The 18,708-nt window shown below is 35.1% G+C and overlaps 3 protein-coding genes across 3 annotated transcripts in view; 1 reads left to right on the forward strand and 2 right to left on the reverse strand.

The window, feature by feature from the left end:
* HELRODRAFT_157306 (hypothetical protein) overlaps positions 1–644 on the reverse strand; it is a gene marked incomplete at both ends in the record, with an annotated part of 1,692 nt that extends 1,048 nt beyond the window's left edge. The window contains 2 exons of the mRNA XM_009022799.1: positions 113–241; positions 591–644. Of these exons, the coding sequence (XP_009021047.1) occupies positions 113–241; positions 591–644 (183 nt within the window). The remainder of the gene's footprint in view (positions 1–112; positions 242–590) is intronic.
* Positions 645–3,054: 2,410 nt separating this feature from the next.
* HELRODRAFT_113006 (hypothetical protein) lies at positions 3,055–13,321 on the forward strand (the record flags this gene model as incomplete). The annotated part of the gene is made up of 23 exons (XM_009022800.1): positions 3,055–3,131; positions 4,139–4,223; positions 4,432–4,535; positions 4,864–5,007; positions 5,417–5,543; positions 5,704–5,886; positions 6,171–6,271; positions 6,501–6,576; positions 6,833–6,925; positions 7,187–7,263; positions 7,546–7,654; positions 7,889–8,140; positions 9,128–9,201; positions 9,443–9,551; positions 9,920–10,036; positions 10,115–10,252; positions 10,373–10,501; positions 10,815–10,884; positions 11,290–11,490; positions 11,867–11,941; positions 12,166–12,334; positions 12,599–12,689; positions 13,175–13,321. The coding sequence occupies 23 exons, from the start codon at positions 3,055–3,057 to the stop codon at positions 13,319–13,321; spliced, it is 2,748 nt and encodes a 915-aa protein (XP_009021048.1).
* A 1,330-nt stretch (positions 13,322–14,651) lies between these two features.
* Positions 14,652–17,121, reverse strand: HELRODRAFT_175374 (hypothetical protein; the record flags this gene model as incomplete). The annotated part of the gene is made up of 5 exons (XM_009022801.1): positions 14,652–14,890; positions 15,643–15,909; positions 16,039–16,275; positions 16,348–16,605; positions 16,896–17,121. The coding sequence occupies 5 exons, from the start codon at positions 17,119–17,121 to the stop codon at positions 14,652–14,654; spliced, it is 1,227 nt and encodes a 408-aa protein (XP_009021049.1).
* Between the last annotated feature and the right edge of the window lie 1,587 nt (positions 17,122–18,708).

Genomic DNA, 18,708 nt, shown 5'->3' on the forward strand with positions numbered 1-18,708 from the left:
CTACTACTACTACTACTACTGCTGCTGCTACTACTACTACTACTACTACTATTACTACTGTTGTTGCTGCTGCTACAGTTACTACAACGACAACAACAACTACTACTACAACCTCTTCATCTAAGAAATGCTGTTTGATGAGTTGGACCAACTTTTCCAGAGTTTCACTGCAGGAAGGCGATTCGCTGACACTTTTGATTCCCTGGAATAAACCCTTGTGCTCATCGTCCAGCTTATCGTACTAAAATTTATAAATAAATAAATAAATGAAAAAAATATAATATTTATAATTATTTTTAATCATAATAATAATTATTGAATATTATAATACAATAATTGTAGTTTTTGGATTTTCTAGTAAAAGTTTGACACAATTTTTAACGGGATTCACGCCTGTATGTGTGTATCAATAAATAATACTCGTTAATTTTAGGCTAAAAAATCACAAATTCACATTAATTATTCACTAATATATGATAATTAAATGCCAAATTATGCAAATAATAATCTAATTTATGTGACAAATATACTGAAATAATAATTTCACAAAAACTAAAAATTGTAAAATGAAAATTTGAACACGCACAAACCGAAACGAGGAATGACTCGTCCCACTGAAATGGCTCTGGAATATCAAAACCCATTCTGACTACGGAAAAAAATTCCTAAATAATATATATATATAATATAATAATAATTACATAAAATTATAACTAGATAAGCTAAAGAAAACTAAATAACTAAATAAAAATTAATTAAACTAAAAAAATCAACTTAATAATAATAATAAAGAAACCTTGATAACGATTCAAGAAAACGACAATCAGAAAATTTGGAAATCGCAATTACAATGGTTAAACGCTGTCTGGTTTTAGGCTTAAATATCCTAGACAGACTAATACAACTATGATAATTACTATTATTTCTACTATTATAATATTAATTGTTATTATTATTATTATCATAATTATTATTATGTACATATTCGTACATTTAGTATTCGGTTGTAATCTAATTTTAAATATTTCAGCCACAAAAACATTTTTTTGGTCGTTTCAATTCAACAAGGATTGTTTCATTGAAATTTAAGATAAAAAATCTTAAATAACAATAATTATAACTATAATTATAAATATAATAATAATTATTATTATTACTATTAGTAGTAGTAATAGTAAAATTTAGTAGTAGTAAAATTATTATTATCATCATTATCCTTAAAGGATGATTTCTACTTAGTATCGAAGTTACTACCTACTACTGCTACTACTCTTATCATTACCACAGCCACACCAACGACTGCTTCTAGTACGACTGTTACTATTACTACTATAAATGACTTTATTATTATTATTATAATTATTATTTATTATTAATTTTATAATTTTTGCGGTAAACTCTTGAGACAGACATTCCTAAACCGTTTTGGAGAAAAAATTATTCTTAAAAAACGCAACGCCGATAATAATTGTATGAAAAAATTAAGTAAAAGTTGTACCACTACTACTATAACTGCTTCTAATTCTACTACTACTACTGCTACTACTACTACTACTGCTACTTTACTACTACTACTACTAGTACTACTACTACTACTGCTGATACTACTACTACTAATACTACTATTAGAGAGAGAGAGAGAGAGAGAGAGAGAGAGAGAGAGAGAGAGAGAGAGAGAGAGAGAGAGAGAGTGATATATAAAAAAGGTGACAGAGAGAGAGAAAGATGGAGAGAGGGGGGGAGAAAGAAAGGGAGAGGGAAACGAGAGAAATTTAACAACACATTTAAACATTTAAAGATATATCGATTACCAAAGAGATAGTTAGTATGACATCAAATAGCAACAACAACAACAACAGAAACAACAACAGCAGCAGCAACAACAACAGCAACAACGCTACTATAACAGATAACAACAGTAAGCAAATGTGACTTGGCCTTGTGCGCGCTATATCCTAAATTCTGAACTATTTATAAAAAACGAACTAGAAAAATAGAGTTTTTTATTTGCATATTTGTTTTGTACATACACGTACACACACACACACACACACACACACACACACACACACACACACACACACACACACACACACACACACACGTACACACACACACACACATATTTCCAGAAAATTTATTTTTAGCCCTTTTATTCTCATTCAGGCAAAATTCCTCCCCAATACAAGTATCAGTATATGAACGTGGATTTTGTGTTATGGATAGGCGATGGAATTAATGTTTGTTTGTTAGTTTGTGTGTGTGTTTGTATGTGTGTGTGTGTGTGTGTGTGTGTGTGTGTGATTTTGTTTGCCTGCCTTTTTATTAGTATGTAATCTAGGTATGTATGCAAGTATATCTGTACCGGTTTGTGTAGCTATTTTGAGTAAATAATTTTTTCTAGATGGTTCCTAAATTTATACGGCAAATCAATTGATGCTACTCCGTTGTATAGCATTGTGGGATTGTGTCCCTTTGTTGTAGTGACAGAGTACAAATTCATGGAGATTCCAGTCTAATTATTGCAAAAATCGTGTTATGTGTGTGTTGTTTGTGTTGTGTTGTGTGTGTGTGTTGTGTGTGTGTGTGTGTGTGTGTAACTGAAGCAATCTATAGGTATAACAAATAATTAATTCTTATAGAAGTGAGAAGTCAATGAAGTTGAATATGCTTTAATGAGTTAAGGATTTATATTTGAATGTAAAAAATTTTTATTTCCTCTAAACTTTTACTAAAAATTAGCTTATTTTCTGCTATTTATTAAAACGAAATGTCGTTTTTAATAAAAAATACAGAAATATCTAGAAAGATTTTCTTAAAAATTTAACTTATTTCAAGTTAAAAGTTATAAAACTCTAATCAGCTGTTCAACTTTTTGAAGTTATTTTAATTATTTATAACCTCGATTCACTTTTAAGTATCTTTGTTATTATTTAAAAGTTAACTTAACGTCAAAGTTGAAGGGGTTGATTTGATTTAATTTTAATTGAAGAAATCGTTATTAAAGAAAAGAAATTTAATATATTGATAATCAAAAATTATTTTTTGCATAAAATGGCAAACGTTGGGGCTATTGATAATTTTCATTTTATCCGGAGTAGCGAACACAATTTAAATGTCCAGGTTAAAATGTTAGTGAAATTACCTCATGTTTCTTTGTTCAGTTTTAAGTTTTTGCTTTGTTCGATTAGTTTGTTTAGTTTCGGATGTTTTGAAGTTTTTGGTTTGTAATGCTTTCTCTTGTTCTTTTCAGCTGAAGAACTGAACTGATCATTTTTTATATTTTTTATGAGTTTTTCATCATTTAATAAATAAATAACTGTTAATTTAAGAATTTACACGTACGCACACGCACACACACACTGTACATAAATACATGTGAACCATCAATTCAGTATGATCCATGCATTTGTGGTCAGTCGGGTTGATTATTGCCACAGTTTGCTGAGCGGATGTCCAAAGTCAACAATATATGGGATAAAATCAATACAAAACAGGGCAGCGAAGCTTATAGTACAAGGAAAAAAATATGACCATGTGACCCCAATTTTTCGTGAATTACATTGGCTGCCAATTGAAAGCAGAATCGTTTTCAAAGTTTTGGTGATGATGAAACGATGTATGCAAGGTTCGGCTCCGAAATATCTAATGGATCTGTGCAAAAAAACACCAATAACAGTGGCGGGTAGATTCTTAAGATCTTCCAAAAACAATGATTTTCAGAAACCGTTGGTAAACTCATCAATGGCGTCAAGAAGTTTTGCAGTGTATGGCCCAAGGATGTGGAATGATTTGCCAACAGAGCTGAAAACAAATGAGATTGATAAAGTGATTTTTAGAAAAAGAATCAAAGCGCACTTGTCGGATAAAGCGTTTGTGAGAACTTGAACGAGCGCTATATAAACTCTACACACACACACATATATATATATATATATATATATATATATATATATAATGTAATTACACATGTACATTTGTGTCTAATTTTATGATTAAATGTGCTATGGTTCTAGCTCTTTGCCTGTTGTTTGAAAGCACCTATATTTAAAATTTAATTACTAATGTATTTTATTATCACTATTGACAGATATTTTTTATTTTAATTATTTTTTTAATTCATTCCCCAACTGATTAGTGGAACGTTGGAAGGGCAGATAACAAAACCTACTCACATCGAACTGCTAACTGATCCGTACTTATATTTTACTGGATCATATCAGGTGTGTTTGTTTGTATGTATGTATGTATGTATGTATGGATGGATGTATGTATGTATGTGTATGTATGCGTGTGTATGTATGTATATATATGTATATGTGTGTTTATGTGAAGAATGTGTGTGTATTTGACTGTGCGTGTATATAAAATAATTTTAAAATTATTTGCAAAAATTTGCTAAATTATTTTTTGCTAAAAAAAAAACTTTAGGATCGAGTGCCAGATCTGTACGTGTCATGCCAGCTATATTATAATGACACTCCGATGGCTACGCCCATTAAGACGGCTTACAAAACATTTACCAGGAGATGGAAGTTAGGGAGATTTGCCGTTGTTCCTATTTGTTTGTTGTTTGTTTGTTTGTTTGTGGTGATGGTGTAATGGTTAAGGTGTTTGGTGTCTGCTATTTCATTTATTCATTCATTCGTTCATTCATTCATCCATTCATTTATTCACCCATTTGATCATTCATTTAGCCATTTATTAATTAATTCATTCATTCATTCACCCATTTAATCATTCATTTAGCCATTAATTAACTAATTCATCTATCCATTCACCAATTAATTAATTAATTCATTCATTCACCAATTCATTAATTCATTCACCAATTCATTCGTTTATTTATCCTTCCACCAACAGTTGGAATGAATGGCTGACACTCCCTCTCAAGTACAGCGAGCTGCCTTTGGAGACGGTACTAGCTTTCACTATTTGTGACCTTTACAACTCAGAGAAGATTATGTTCATCGGTGGCACCTCTATCAAGCTCTTCAGTAAGAAAGCGTGAGTGAAATTCATTCCTTTATTCGTTTGTTCGCTCGTTTGTTCTGTTGTTCGTTTGTTCTGTTGTTTGTCTGTTTGTCCATTGTTTGTCCGTTCATTTGCTAATTCATTCATTTGCTTCGAAAAAATAATGTTCAATGAAAATGATTGGGAAAATCATTAATTTGTTTATTTTTTTCGTTCGTTCGTTCATTTTTTAATTCATTCATTCGTTCGTTCATTCATTTTTTCATTCATTTGTTCATTCATTTTTTCATTCATTCGTTCGTTCGTTCATTCATTTTTTTTGTTTAAAAGTAATAATAGTAGATGCTCAAATAATAATTTGCATTGTAAAATGTATATGTAAGTTTATTTATTACACTTCTTTACTTTTTTCTGATTGGTCGGTTTGAAATATGATTGACAGCTTGGTGAGGCAGGGCATGTATGACTTGAAGGTGTGGCCTAAGAAAGAGGGCGACGGCAGATGGAACAATAATTCAACACCTGGCAAACTGAAGAGTAAAGATGATGAAATGAGTAGACTGGCCAAGGTCAGTTAATTAAGTCTGCGAAGCGAAGCCTCAGCCAATCATCATTCCTCACTCACCGACCAATCAAATCACGGCATGCATTACTATTAATAATCATCCACATCATATCAACCAATCAAATCGCTCCATAAACTCGATCGCTTAACCATCATCCAATCAGCTGACGAAGAAACACAGTAACGGCCAGATTCCGAAAATTGATTGGCTGGATAGGTTGACGTTCAGGGAGATCGAACTAATCAACGAACGTCAAAAGCGGGAATCAAATATGCTATTTTTAAATGTGGAATTCCCCAGGTTCCATATCAATGATATCCCGTACGCAGTTGCTTACTTTGAGCCGGTTGGTTTTTGGGATTGCAGGATGAATAATTGATTGATTGAGTGAATTAGTAGATTGAAAGATGAATGAATGAATGAATAGATGAATGAATAATTGCGTGCTTGCTGGTAGATAATTCAATCGACAAACTCGCTACAACTAATCATATTAACAGACAATTAAATAACTTAACAATAAAATAAAAAATAAATATAAAATAAATGAATAAACAAACAAATAAATAGTAATAATAATAAAAATAATAAATAAATAATAAATATTCCCGCCATTTTTCTGATGATTAGGGTGCAGACGAGGTCTTGAATCTTGAAGCGGAGGGCGACCTTTGCACTCTGTACGACCCTGAACTTGGAATGGACAATTTGGTGGAGGAGAAATTTTATAGGTTTGTTGAATGAATGAATGAGTGAGTGAATGGATGAATGAATGAATTGGGGATTGAATGAATGAATGAATTGGGGAATGAAAAGTTTTGTGAATAGGGAAGACCGAATCAATGTTCAAGTGAGTATGTAAGCGAGTAACCGAGTGAATGAATCAATGAATTTTTACATGAATGAATGAATGAATGAATGAATGAATGAACTAACCAACCAATCAAATCAATCATTCAGGCTAGCTCGAAGTCTTAAAACTGGATTGACCGACCGAGATCTGAAACCAAATGCTGCAGTCAGGGATAGACTGATGGTTTGTGAAAATGAATGAATGAATGAATGAATGAATGAATAAACGATTGAATGATTGAAGAGATAGATAAATGAATGAATAAATTGATAGATGGATGAATGGGTAGCAGCAGTGCTATGCTCGCTAATTTGAAGTTTTCGTCTAAATTCCAACCAATCACAATTCATCATTGCTGTTTAGATGGACCAATCACGTCTCGTCTAAGTTAACATTTATAACTCCGCCCATTAATCCACCATTTCTCCAATCACAACAGACTCTGGTATTGTACCCGCCCACTACCACGCTAACATCTGAAGATAAAGATCTCATTTGGAGGTTCCGGTTTTATCTGTCATCTCAAAAGAAGGTGCGTGATTGGTTGATTGATTTTGTTGTTTGGTTGATTGGATTGATTTTGCTACTCTCTGATTGGATGGTCGGTGAAATTATTGACTGACCGACATGTTTAATTGCGGATTTTCAGTTCATGGTTGATTCGTTTACTCAAAAATCGATACGTACATCCATCCGTTCATTTATTCATCCACGCATTCATTTTTTTATCCATCCTTTCATTCATCCATTCATTCATTCATACATTTGTTCATTCAATCATTCATTCAACCAGGCACTGACGAAATTTGTTCGATCAGTTCAGTGGAAAATAGAGGAGGAAGTTAAACAGGCCCTTGATCTTATAAACAAGTTAGGATCATTATCATCATCGCTGCAATCGTCATCCTCCTCCTTCTCATCATCATCATCATCGTCACCACAGTTCCTCATCATCATCACCACCACAATCATCATCATCATCATCACCACCACAATCATCATCATCACCACCACCACAATCATCATCATCATCACCACCACAATCATCATCATCATCACCACCACAATCATCATCATCATCATCATCACCACAATCATCATCATCATCATCGTCACCACAATCATCATCATCATCGTCATCATCGTCACCAGATGGGCGCCAATGGACAGTGAGGATGCATTGGAGTTGCTGTCAACGTCATTCACTCACCCAGACATCCGCAGGTACGCCGTGGCCAGGCTCAACGAAACTGATGATGAGGTGAGTGAATGAGTGAATTGATGGATGAATGGGTGAATTGATGGGTGAATGATTGAATGAATGGGTGAATTGATGGGTGAATTAGTGAATGAATTGATGGATGAATGGGTGAATTGATGGGTGAATGAGTGAATGGATGAGGGCCTCATTGCCTCATACATAAGCCAGCCAATGAAATCGTTCGATCCACAACTCACCAATTCAGCCGACCAATCACAATCCATCTTTTCTCAGGACCTTATATTATACATTCTGCAATTGGTCCAAGCCCTCAAATACGAAAACTTCCAAGAAATTCAAAGCCAATTCGAGATGGAGTCGCTGATGACGTTATCAATGGCGTCATCAAACTTGACAACCAATCAGAATGCAGGATTGGGAGGAGGTGGAGTCAACAGCACCATGGGTAAGATGATGAGCCACTACGAAGCAATTCCCGAACAGAATGCCAATGCTACAGCTAGCAATCTGCCTTGTGATAGGTCAGTTTTTTTTATGTACCCTTTCTTTTGATTGGCCAGTTGTTGTTGTATGTATTCTTTTTTTTGATAGGCCAGTTGTTGTATGTTTCCTTTTTTCTGATTGGTCATTTGTTGTATGCATCCTTCTTGTGATTGGACTGCCGAATGGATGGAGATAATGACTGGCTGATTAATTTGGCGCTAAATTTGCATATCACTTTTATAAATAAATTTTTTTTCAACCACCAGAGACGAGACTATACAGACGTGTAACTCTAGAAAGAACTCTCTTTCCACAAACAATCCCGAGGTAATAAGATCATTATCATCATCAACATTTCAACATCGTTATCAGCATCACGTATGCCATGCTTTTCTGTCCAAAAATTATTACTAATGTTTTAAGCTTCTTTCTCTTTGTTCTACCAATAATAGACAAATAACCTGACCTTGTTTTGCTTTTAACCATATCAAAACTTTATCCTCAATTTAAGTCACATTTTGGCTGAATGGTTTTCATATTCTCTGAGAACCATTTTCATCTTGGTTTAAAATTACGGGATCTTTTACCGCCAGAATCTCATCTGTAATAAGAGCTACATTCAGTTCAAAAAAAAATAATTTTTACTGTTATTAACAGCAATTAATTCCGCATACTGACATTTGTTAATTAGTTTTTTTTCATTCTTTCAAATTATCTGTTATTTTATATGTATGTGGTTGTTCATATGTATATTACTAAAAGTTTCAGTTGTGTGTGATTTTGACATTTGCATTTTTAATTTCAACTGTTCTGTTATTTCATAATGAATGTGTGTTTTTTATTTTTTGGTTAGGGTGGCCGTACAAGCTTTATAACAAATAAAATTTGTTTAAGTATCATTATCATCATCGTCATCATCATCATCGTCGTCGTCATTCATTCATTCATTTATTCATTCATTCATTCATTCATTCGTTCGTTCATTCATTCATTCGTTCATTCATCCCATTCGTTCGTTCATTTTCAAAGTCACAGATGGATTTGGCTTCGTTCCTGATACACAGAGCATGTAAGAATGCCAAGCTGGCAAATTATTTTTACTGGTTGGTTGCTTGATTGATTCATTGGTAGATGGATGGTTTAATGGATGAATTGATGAATGGACGAATGGATGAATTGATGAATATATGAATTGATGAATGGACGAATTGATGAATGGATGGATCGATTAATGGATGGATCGATTAATGGATGAATTGATGAATGGACGAATTGATGAATGGATGACTGACTGACCAACTGAACTGACCGACCGATTGTTTGATTGGTCGACTTGCTCGGTAGGTACCTGCGTGTTGAATGTGAGGACGAGCAGAGGAACGCTCCACAAGACGCCTACATATACAACATGTACAGGACGGTCATTGCCCGGTTTATAAGGATGCTTGCTAAGGTTGGTTGGTCAGTTGGTTGGTCAGTTGGCTGGTCAGTTGGTTGGTCAGCTGGTTGGTCAGTTGGTTGGCTGGTCAGTTGGTTGGTTGGTCAGTTGGTTGGCTGTTCAGCTGGTTGGTCAGTCAGTTGGTTGGTCAGTCAGTTGGTTGGTCAGTCAGTTGGTTGGCTGATTGTAAAATGGTTGGTTAGTTGATTGGTTGGTTGGTTGGTTGATTGATTGATTGATTGAATGATTGACTGATTGACTGATTGATTGATTGATTGATTGGATTGATTATATATTGATTATATAACTATACACTCGCACACGTACACACACACACAAACACGTACACACAAAAACACACACACACACACACGTACACCTAGGGCTGCAGACAGTGGCAGCTGTTGAGATCATCCTTCGTGGCTCAAGAGCAATTCATCGATAAGTTGGTTCAAGTCGTTCAGACAGTCGCCAGGGAAACCGGAAATAGATTTAGAAAGGTGATGATGATGATATGATGCTGATGATGATAGTAGCGAAAATAATGATGATGATTATGATGATGATGGTAACAACAGATAGAGAAGTTACAATCCCTGTTGAAAGAGCGGGACCATCATGGCAGAACGTTGGTCAGTTTCGATCCCATTCCATTTCCGCTCGATCCTGACGTCATCGTTTGGGGGATCGATGTCGAAAGCGCTACATTATTCAAGGTTTCTAAAAAGATGTTCTTTTACTACTAGCCAATCAAAAATCAGCCAGCCAATCAAAAAAATAATCACACATCCGACCAACTAATCGTCAACCACACAACCAACCAACCAACCAATCAGAGCGCTCTAATGCCCTGTCGCCTGACCATGAAGACCACCACATCCACCAATTACATTGCCATCTTCAAAAATGGCGATGACCTTCGTCAGGATCAATTGGTACTTCAAATATTCCAGCTTATGGACAAGGTAGGCGATGATGATGATGATGATGATTGTTGTTGTTATTATTATGATCATTATTATGATTATTATGATTATTATTATTATTAGTAGTAGTTGTAGTAGTAGTTGTAGTAGTAGTAGTAGTAGTAGTAGTAGTAGTAGTAGTAGTAGTAGTAGTAGTAGTAGTAGTAGTAGTAGTAGTAGTTGTTGTTGTAACACAGTAGTAGTAGTAGTAGTAGTAGTAGTAGTAGTGGTAGTAGTAGTAGCAGTTGAAGCAGCAGTAGTAGTAGTAGTGGTGGTTGTAGGATTGTTATTGTTGTTATTTTAACATCGTCAGCTTCTAAAGCGAGAAAATCTTGACATGAAATTGACTCCCTACAAAGTTTTAGCAACCGCTAATAAGCACGGTAATTTTTGACTGTCATCATCGTCATCGTCATCATCATCGCCATCGTCATCTGCATCATTATGATGATGATCATCCTTGCCAGTATTTAAAACGAAGTTGTCATTATCACAATTTTTTTGATAAACAACCAACTGTCAGGTGATCAATCAATCAATCAGTCAACAAACCAATCAACCAACTAATCAACTAACCAACCAATCAACTAACCAATCAACCACTCAACCAACCAATCAATCAACCCACCAACTAACTAATCAACCCACCAACCAACCAATCAACTAACCAACTAACTAACCAATCAACCAACCCACCAACCAACCAACTAACCAATCAACTAACCAATCAACCAACCAATCAACCAACCAACCAATCAACCACTCAATCAACCAACCAATCAACGAAGGCTTCGTGCAGTACATAGAATCGACGACAGTTCTCGAGATCCTCTCAACGGAAGGCTCCATCGTAAATTATTTAAAAAAACTATCCCCACCGTCTTCGTCGTCATCTTATGACGTCAACAATCCCACTGCAGCTGCGTCATCGTCGTCGCTTCCGGCAAATATTCATCCCGAGATTTTGGATAATTATATCAGGAGCTGTGGTTTGTTGCTGTTCATGTTTTAATTGTCGGAAGGGGTCTGTCTGTCTGAATGAATGAATGAAAGAATGAATGAATGAGTGAATGAATGAATGAATGAATGAAGAAATGAATGGAATGAATTAATGAATGAATTAATTTTTGATTGAATAGTTGAATGAATTAATTTATGAATTAATTAATGAGTGAATGAATGAATAGATAAATACATGAATAAATAAACAGCTTAATTAATTAATGGATATAGATGAATGAATGAATAAATGAATGAATGAATGGATGAATTTATGAATGAATGACTCAACGAACGAGTAAACGCGTGGATAATAATTTATGCAAATTAGTTAATGAATGAATAAATTATGTTAATTTCTTGCAGCCGGATATTGCGTCATAACGTACTTGCTTGGTGTTGGTGACAGGCACTTTGATAATCTGCTCATCACTAAGACAGGTCGGTTCTGATGATGATGACGATTGTAATGATGATGATGATGATGATCATCATCATCATCATTGTTTTTAACGTCATCGTCCCATTTACAATCATCGTCGCTTTCATCATCATCACCACCATAATCAACACCCTCACAATCATCATCCCCATCGTCTCAGTCATCATAACCCCCACCACTACCACCATCACCAACATCATCACCCTCACCCCACCCCAACTAGGCAAACTCTTCCACATCGACTTCGGGTACATTTTGGGGCGTGACCCCAAAATCCTCCCACCCCCCATGAAGCTGACCAAAGAAATGATCGAACCCATGGGCGGCGTGACCGGGGAGAAGTTCACGGAGTTTAAGCAACTCTGCTACACTACCTTCTTGCACCTCCGAAGGTTTATTATTATTATTATTGTTGTTGTTGTTGTTGCTGTTGTTGTTGTTGCTGTTGTTGTTGTTGTTGATTAAGTAGTAGTAAGTGGTAAAGTGATTAGTGGTAAAGTAGTAGTAGTAGTAGTAGTAGTAGTAGTAGTAGTAGTAGTAGTAGTAGTAGTAGTAGTAGTAGTAGTAGTAGTAGTAGTAGTAGTAGTAGTAGTAGTAGTATTAACAATAAAAATAAAAATAATAAGCATTATCATCGTAACAATCATCGTCATCAGGTCCTCCAGTCTGATTCTGAACCTCTTCTCGTTAATGATTGACGCCAACGTTCCCGACATTGCTCTCGAACCAGATAAAACTGTCAAGAAGGTTGGTTGGTTGATTGATTGGCTGGTTGGCTGGTCAGTTGGTTGATTGGTTGGTTGATTGGTTGGTTGATTGGTTGGTTGTTTGGCTGGCTGGTTGGTTGTTTGGTTAGTTGGTTGATTGGTTGGTTGGTTGGTTGGTTGTATGGTGGCTGGTTGATTGGTTGGTTGATTGGTTTGTTGGCTGGTTGGTTGATTGGTTTGTTGGTTTTGGTTGATCAATCAACTCATTGACATACAACCTGTCCATAATAATAATAAATAAATCTTTCAACTATTCAACCTATCAAACGACTACTCATCTAACCAACCAATCAATCAACCAACCAACCAATCAATCGATCAACCAATCAATCAACCAACCATATAATCAACCATCTAATCAACCAACCAACCAATCAGCTAACCATCTAATCTACCAACCATCTAATCATCCAACCATCTAATCAATCAATCAACCAATCAACCAACCAACCAACAACAAATCAGGTGTTAGACAGATTCCAGTTAGAGTTATCAGACGAGCAAGCCGTCCAGGTGATGCAGAATCTGATCGAGTTCAGTTTGAACGCCACTGCCGCTGTGATCATCGAGCAGATGCATAAATTTACCCAGGTTTGTTGTTTGGCTGGCTGATTGATTGATTGATTGATTGATTGGTTGATTGATTGGTTGATTGATTGATTGGATTGATTGATTGGATTGATTGATTGGATTGATTGATTGGATTGATTGATTGGATTGATTGATTGGATTGATTGATTGGCTTGGTGGCTGATTGATTGATTGATTGACGGATAGATGGATAGATGGATGTTTGGATGGACGAATGAATAGATGCATAAATTAATTGATGTATGGATGGACGAATGGCTGATTTATTATTATTATTATTATCCTAAAAAACAAAAAGCAAAAATCATATTCTCCGTGTTTTTATTTTGCAGTACTTGAGGAAGTGATCGTGGATGAAATTAGGAAGAAGATGATGATGACGTAGATGATGATGTAGATGATGATGACGATGATGATGACGATGATGATGACGATGATGATGATGACGTAATTACGTCGGTGATGATAACGATCCAAAAAAAAACCTTCATTTAGGACATTCGCATTCTGTTACAACTCAATTTTTTTTTCTTTACAATAATAATAATAATTAATCACTATCATCTGATTTGTTTTGTTCATTCATTTTTTTTTATTTATTTTTTCATTTTAGATGTAATCAAGTTAATTAATTAATTAATTGATTAATTGACTAATTGAATTCAATAGTTAAGTTAAATTCAATTAATAAACTGATCAATTGAATTCGTTAAATCGAACATCTTTTTTGTATTTGCTGTATGTAAATATATACTAGCACATATTTTTTTACTCATTCATTTAAATTCATCTAACAATCAATCAATCACTCAATCGCTCAAACACTCAATCAATCAATCATTCAATCAACCAACCAATCATTCGATTAATGTTATATCAGGTTTTATGCTCATGTTTTCCATACTCTTTGTTGTGTTGTTGTTGTTTGTTTATTTATTTATTTATTATTATTATCATTATTTATTATTAATTTTATTATTGTTGCGTGATTTATTATTAATAATATCAAGGTATTATTACGAGCGATTGACGAGCGATAACGAACCAATCGACAATCGCATAGATAGATAATAGATATCATATAGATATAGATACGAGGTAGATGTATGAATGAATTTTTATCAATACCCATTAAAACGAAAATAAAAATGGGTTTCAACTCATCATTCGTGTATCTAATTTTTTTTTATTAAATTGTTAGGTATATGAATAAATAAATAAAATAGATAGATAGATAGATAGATAGATAGATAGATAGATAGATAGATAGATAGATAGATAGATAGATAGATAGATAGATAGATAGATAGATAGATAGATAGATATTATTAGTATCATTTTCATCATGTCCCTAGTTATAGCTGACCGTATAAAACGACCAATTGGTTTCAGACGTAAGAGAGGTTGTGTTGTAGCCATTGGTATGAGAATTGAACTGACACAATTTAGAAGCTGGATGGAGGTTGATGGAGTCACATCCTCCCAGTTGCTTGCACTTATGCATGCAGTCCAACGCACTCCTCACGTACAACTGCTTGAATTGGAATCCAGCCAATCTCACGTTTGACTTTCTTTTCCATCTGAAGGCATCTGCAGATGATTTGTGGGAAGTTCATCATTTTTACAAAAAAATTTTGTGATAAACAAATAGCGATTGATCTGTTGAACTTTTTTCAAATCGTGTATCTGAATCTCAAGAACAAATCACAAGGGGTGGACAGACCCCAATAGACTCCATAAAAGAAAGGGTCATTGAAAATAGTAATGAGATCCCTACATTTCTAAATCTGCCACTGGGGTCTGTTACATATTTTGTGTGTAAATACGATCAATATTCGCGGCCAGTCTGCCTGAAGCACATAATGATGTAGCAACACATAGAAGCATGTCAAATATCCAGTGTTTAAAATTTATGGACTTCATGGATTTATGGACATGAGAATTGAACTGACACAATTTAAAAGCTGTATGGAAGTTGATGGAGTCACATAATAATATAAACTTTATAAACTTCATTGCACGGAACCGAAAAAAGTTGGCAAACTTGTGAAAAGACCTGTTCAACTAAGAACTCACAGGAATTTGGTTTTGCTAGCAGTCTGAGGTTTGACAAATTAATCACTTCGAAGATGTAGATTATACAAACGCTAAATTATGAGTAAATGTAAAATGAATGAGAAAAAAATTATGGTGCTTCCTGATCAAATGACCACATTCAATATTTGTGAAAACATTTAGAAAATTGCTTTATCAGCATTTTTGTCTAGACAGGACTTATTGATGCCGGGAGAAATCCGTGTATAAAAAAATTGGTAAAATGCTGAAATGTGATGCGTACAAACTTTCATCCACAGGCTCATAGGCTTCCAGTTCGCAGATGGTGAAGAAGCCATCGGAAGCTGTAGCACTGCCCTGTGCGATCAGGTACCTATATTTGGGCAGGTTAGCATTGCATTTCAGTTCGACTTTGATCCCATGTTTGACGTAGCCGGGCCATGTGGCACACATTGGATATTTATTTCTCAGTGGAGCTGATGTTGAACTGTCCACATCGGTCAGTCCGATTATGAAGTTGTCCAGGCGGTGGGACATGATATCATCATCTCGACCTTAACGATTCATTTTATAAGAGTTTTTTTTGCGCATCTACAAATGTTGTTACTATACTATTATTATTTACTATAAAGAACGATCAGGTCTTCAAAAATTTCTCAAAATGTATCACTTCAGATCCTAACCTTCCCATCCTCTTGCGGTCAGTGCGATGAAGTCGATGTGATAGCCACCTTCCATGTCGAAAAGGTACCAGTTCGGTCCGCCTAATTCATCGATCGTGTGTCCGCAGTGGCAGTTGGCAACGTTGGTGTCGTGAAATCCGTCGACAACCAAAGAACCCGACCATTTTAGACAGTGGGTTGTGAAGTGGAAAGAACTGCTGTATGCTGGCCTCCCAAGCAACAAATTGACGCGCTGTTCTGCCAATTGGAAGTTGATTTTTTAATTACTAAAAATTTATGAGATTGCAAATAATTTTTATTTTATTTTACTTCCGAATGAAATTCCATAGACCTCGAATTCGCAGACGGACATGTATCCAGTAGAGTTGGAAGGTTGTTGCAGTATGACGTATCTGGCTGGAGGCGTAGTAGAGGAACAATTCAACTGAACCACCTGCTTCGGAGCAACCACACCTGGATATTGAGCACAGAGATCGTAGGTGCCTCTCACTGGCGGGTGAACATCCAGGGACCTGTTGCTCACTCCCACTATGAAAAAGTCCAGACCGTTCCAATTTCCTAACCAATCTGAGATTTTAAAAATTAGTTTCTTCGAATTTAGCGTATTTAAGAACATTTTCAAATATTTTCTCATTAAATTTTGTCCTGAAACCAACTGAAATGTTTTTTTTTAGATTGTTTTACTGCCCTTCATTTCAAAATTGTTTATAGAACCTTTTTTAATTAATCGTGCAAAACCATTTGGAAAACACCATCATCAAATTTTTTTTAAATTGAAACAGTTCGAAGTTAATTTCTTCTATAACAGTAAACAAATCGCAGAAAAACATTTCAAACTGTCAAAAAACTTCAAATACTTTTTCCAACATAGAGGATGGCGTAAAACAAAGTGAACATGTTCCCTAGGTCCACACCGATCCATTGGGATTCGAACCCGGGTTCCGTCACAGAGCACAACACCGAGTCATCTAAGAGGCCATTCTTACCGTCAACAGAAAAATATGATGTAAGAATCGTCGTAAAATCAATGAAATGTGCGGAACTGTTGTACGTGTATGACCCAAGAGCCAGGTTTTTCAACATTCTGCAGCTGCTCCTGATGTTCCTGAGATGTAATTTTAATAGTTATAAATGAATCAGTATAGTTTTTCGAATGAAGAATAAAATGTTTACTTAACTTTATTGCGCTAACTGTGAATGAAAAAGCTAATGAAAATAATTCAGAGTGAATTAAATAACATGCTACGTTAAATTAACTTCGTAATGTAACAAAACAAATTGTCTAAATTAATATATATATATTTATATAAATGCGTTTACATATATATATATATATATATATATATATATATATACTCGCATATTTTATATATATACATAAAGCATTCTTAATTAAAATAAAAATTGCACCAAATCAATGCAGTCGTAATGCTTAAGTATGAAAAAGAACGAAACGAACAGGCACACACACGCATGCGCGCACACACACACATATAAACACACACACGCATATAAACACACACATACACACGTATAAATATTTATAAATAAATCAGTTATTGTTGTTGTGTAATATTCCTTAATTAAAATTCATTTATATTGTTCATAATTTTCATCTTCATATCAATCTTTTCTTTATATTAAAAAAACCTTACAATAAGTAACTACGTAACAATAGAAATGATTTTTTGGTTTGAAATTAGAATTCCATTAAAGAACAATGAAGACATTCCCGGGTTTGATTAAAGACCTGGGCGATCAATTCAACGTACAATGGCATTATGGTTGATAATACAAGGTGCATTAAGACAAGTTTCCTTAAAGGAATGTCAAAAGACTTGTACATTAGGTTATACGTCGTTTTTCTATAGAGAGGTTTATACCTAGCAAAATGTAAAAAAAATGGTAGACGATTCTTAATATTAATTATCCCTTTATTTCTTTAAAAAAATGTCAACAAAAGAGGCATGGGAATTAGCGAGAATGCACGAATCACATGGACTGCATGTTATAGGCGGGGGTTTCTGTGCAATTGAATCCAGTCGATGCGAAATCTTGACCCAGTGCCTTTACCGTTGCACCATCTTGCCGTCCAATGAATAAATTTTAAAAAGTTTCTAAATTATTTATAAATTTTAAAACTTAAGAGTAATAATTTTAATTTCATGAAGCGTGAAGCTTCAATTTTCAATCAATTAATCAATCAGTCAGCCAGTCAGCCAGTCAGCCAGCCAGCCAGCCAGCCAGCCAGCCAGTCAGTCAGTCAGTCAGTCAGTCAGTCAGTCAGTCAGTCAGTCAGTCAGTCAGTCAGTCAGTCAGTCAGTCAGTCAGTCAGTCAGTCAGTCAGTCAGTCAGTCAGTCAGTCAGTCAGTCAGTCAGTCAGTCAGTCAGTCAGTCAGTCAGTCAGTCAGTCAGTCAGTCAGTCAGTCAGTCAGTCAGTCAGTCAGTCAGTCAGTCAGTCAGTCAGTCAGTCAGTCAGTCAGTCAGTCAGTCAGTCAGTCAGTCAGTCAGTCAGTCAGTCAGTCAGTCAGTCAGTCAGTCAGTCAGTCAGTCAGTCAGTCAGTCAGTCAGTCAGTCAGTCAGTCAGTCAGTCAGTCAGTCAGTCAGTCAGTCAGTCAGTCAGTCAGTCAGTCAGTCCAGTCAGTCAGTCAGTCAGTCAGTCAGTCAGTC

The sequence above is a fragment of the Helobdella robusta genome (genome assembly GCF_000326865.2).
Source record: "Helobdella robusta unplaced genomic scaffold HELROscaffold_33, whole genome shotgun sequence".
In the NCBI taxonomy this organism is placed as follows: domain Eukaryota; kingdom Metazoa; phylum Annelida; class Clitellata; order Rhynchobdellida; family Glossiphoniidae; genus Helobdella; species Helobdella robusta.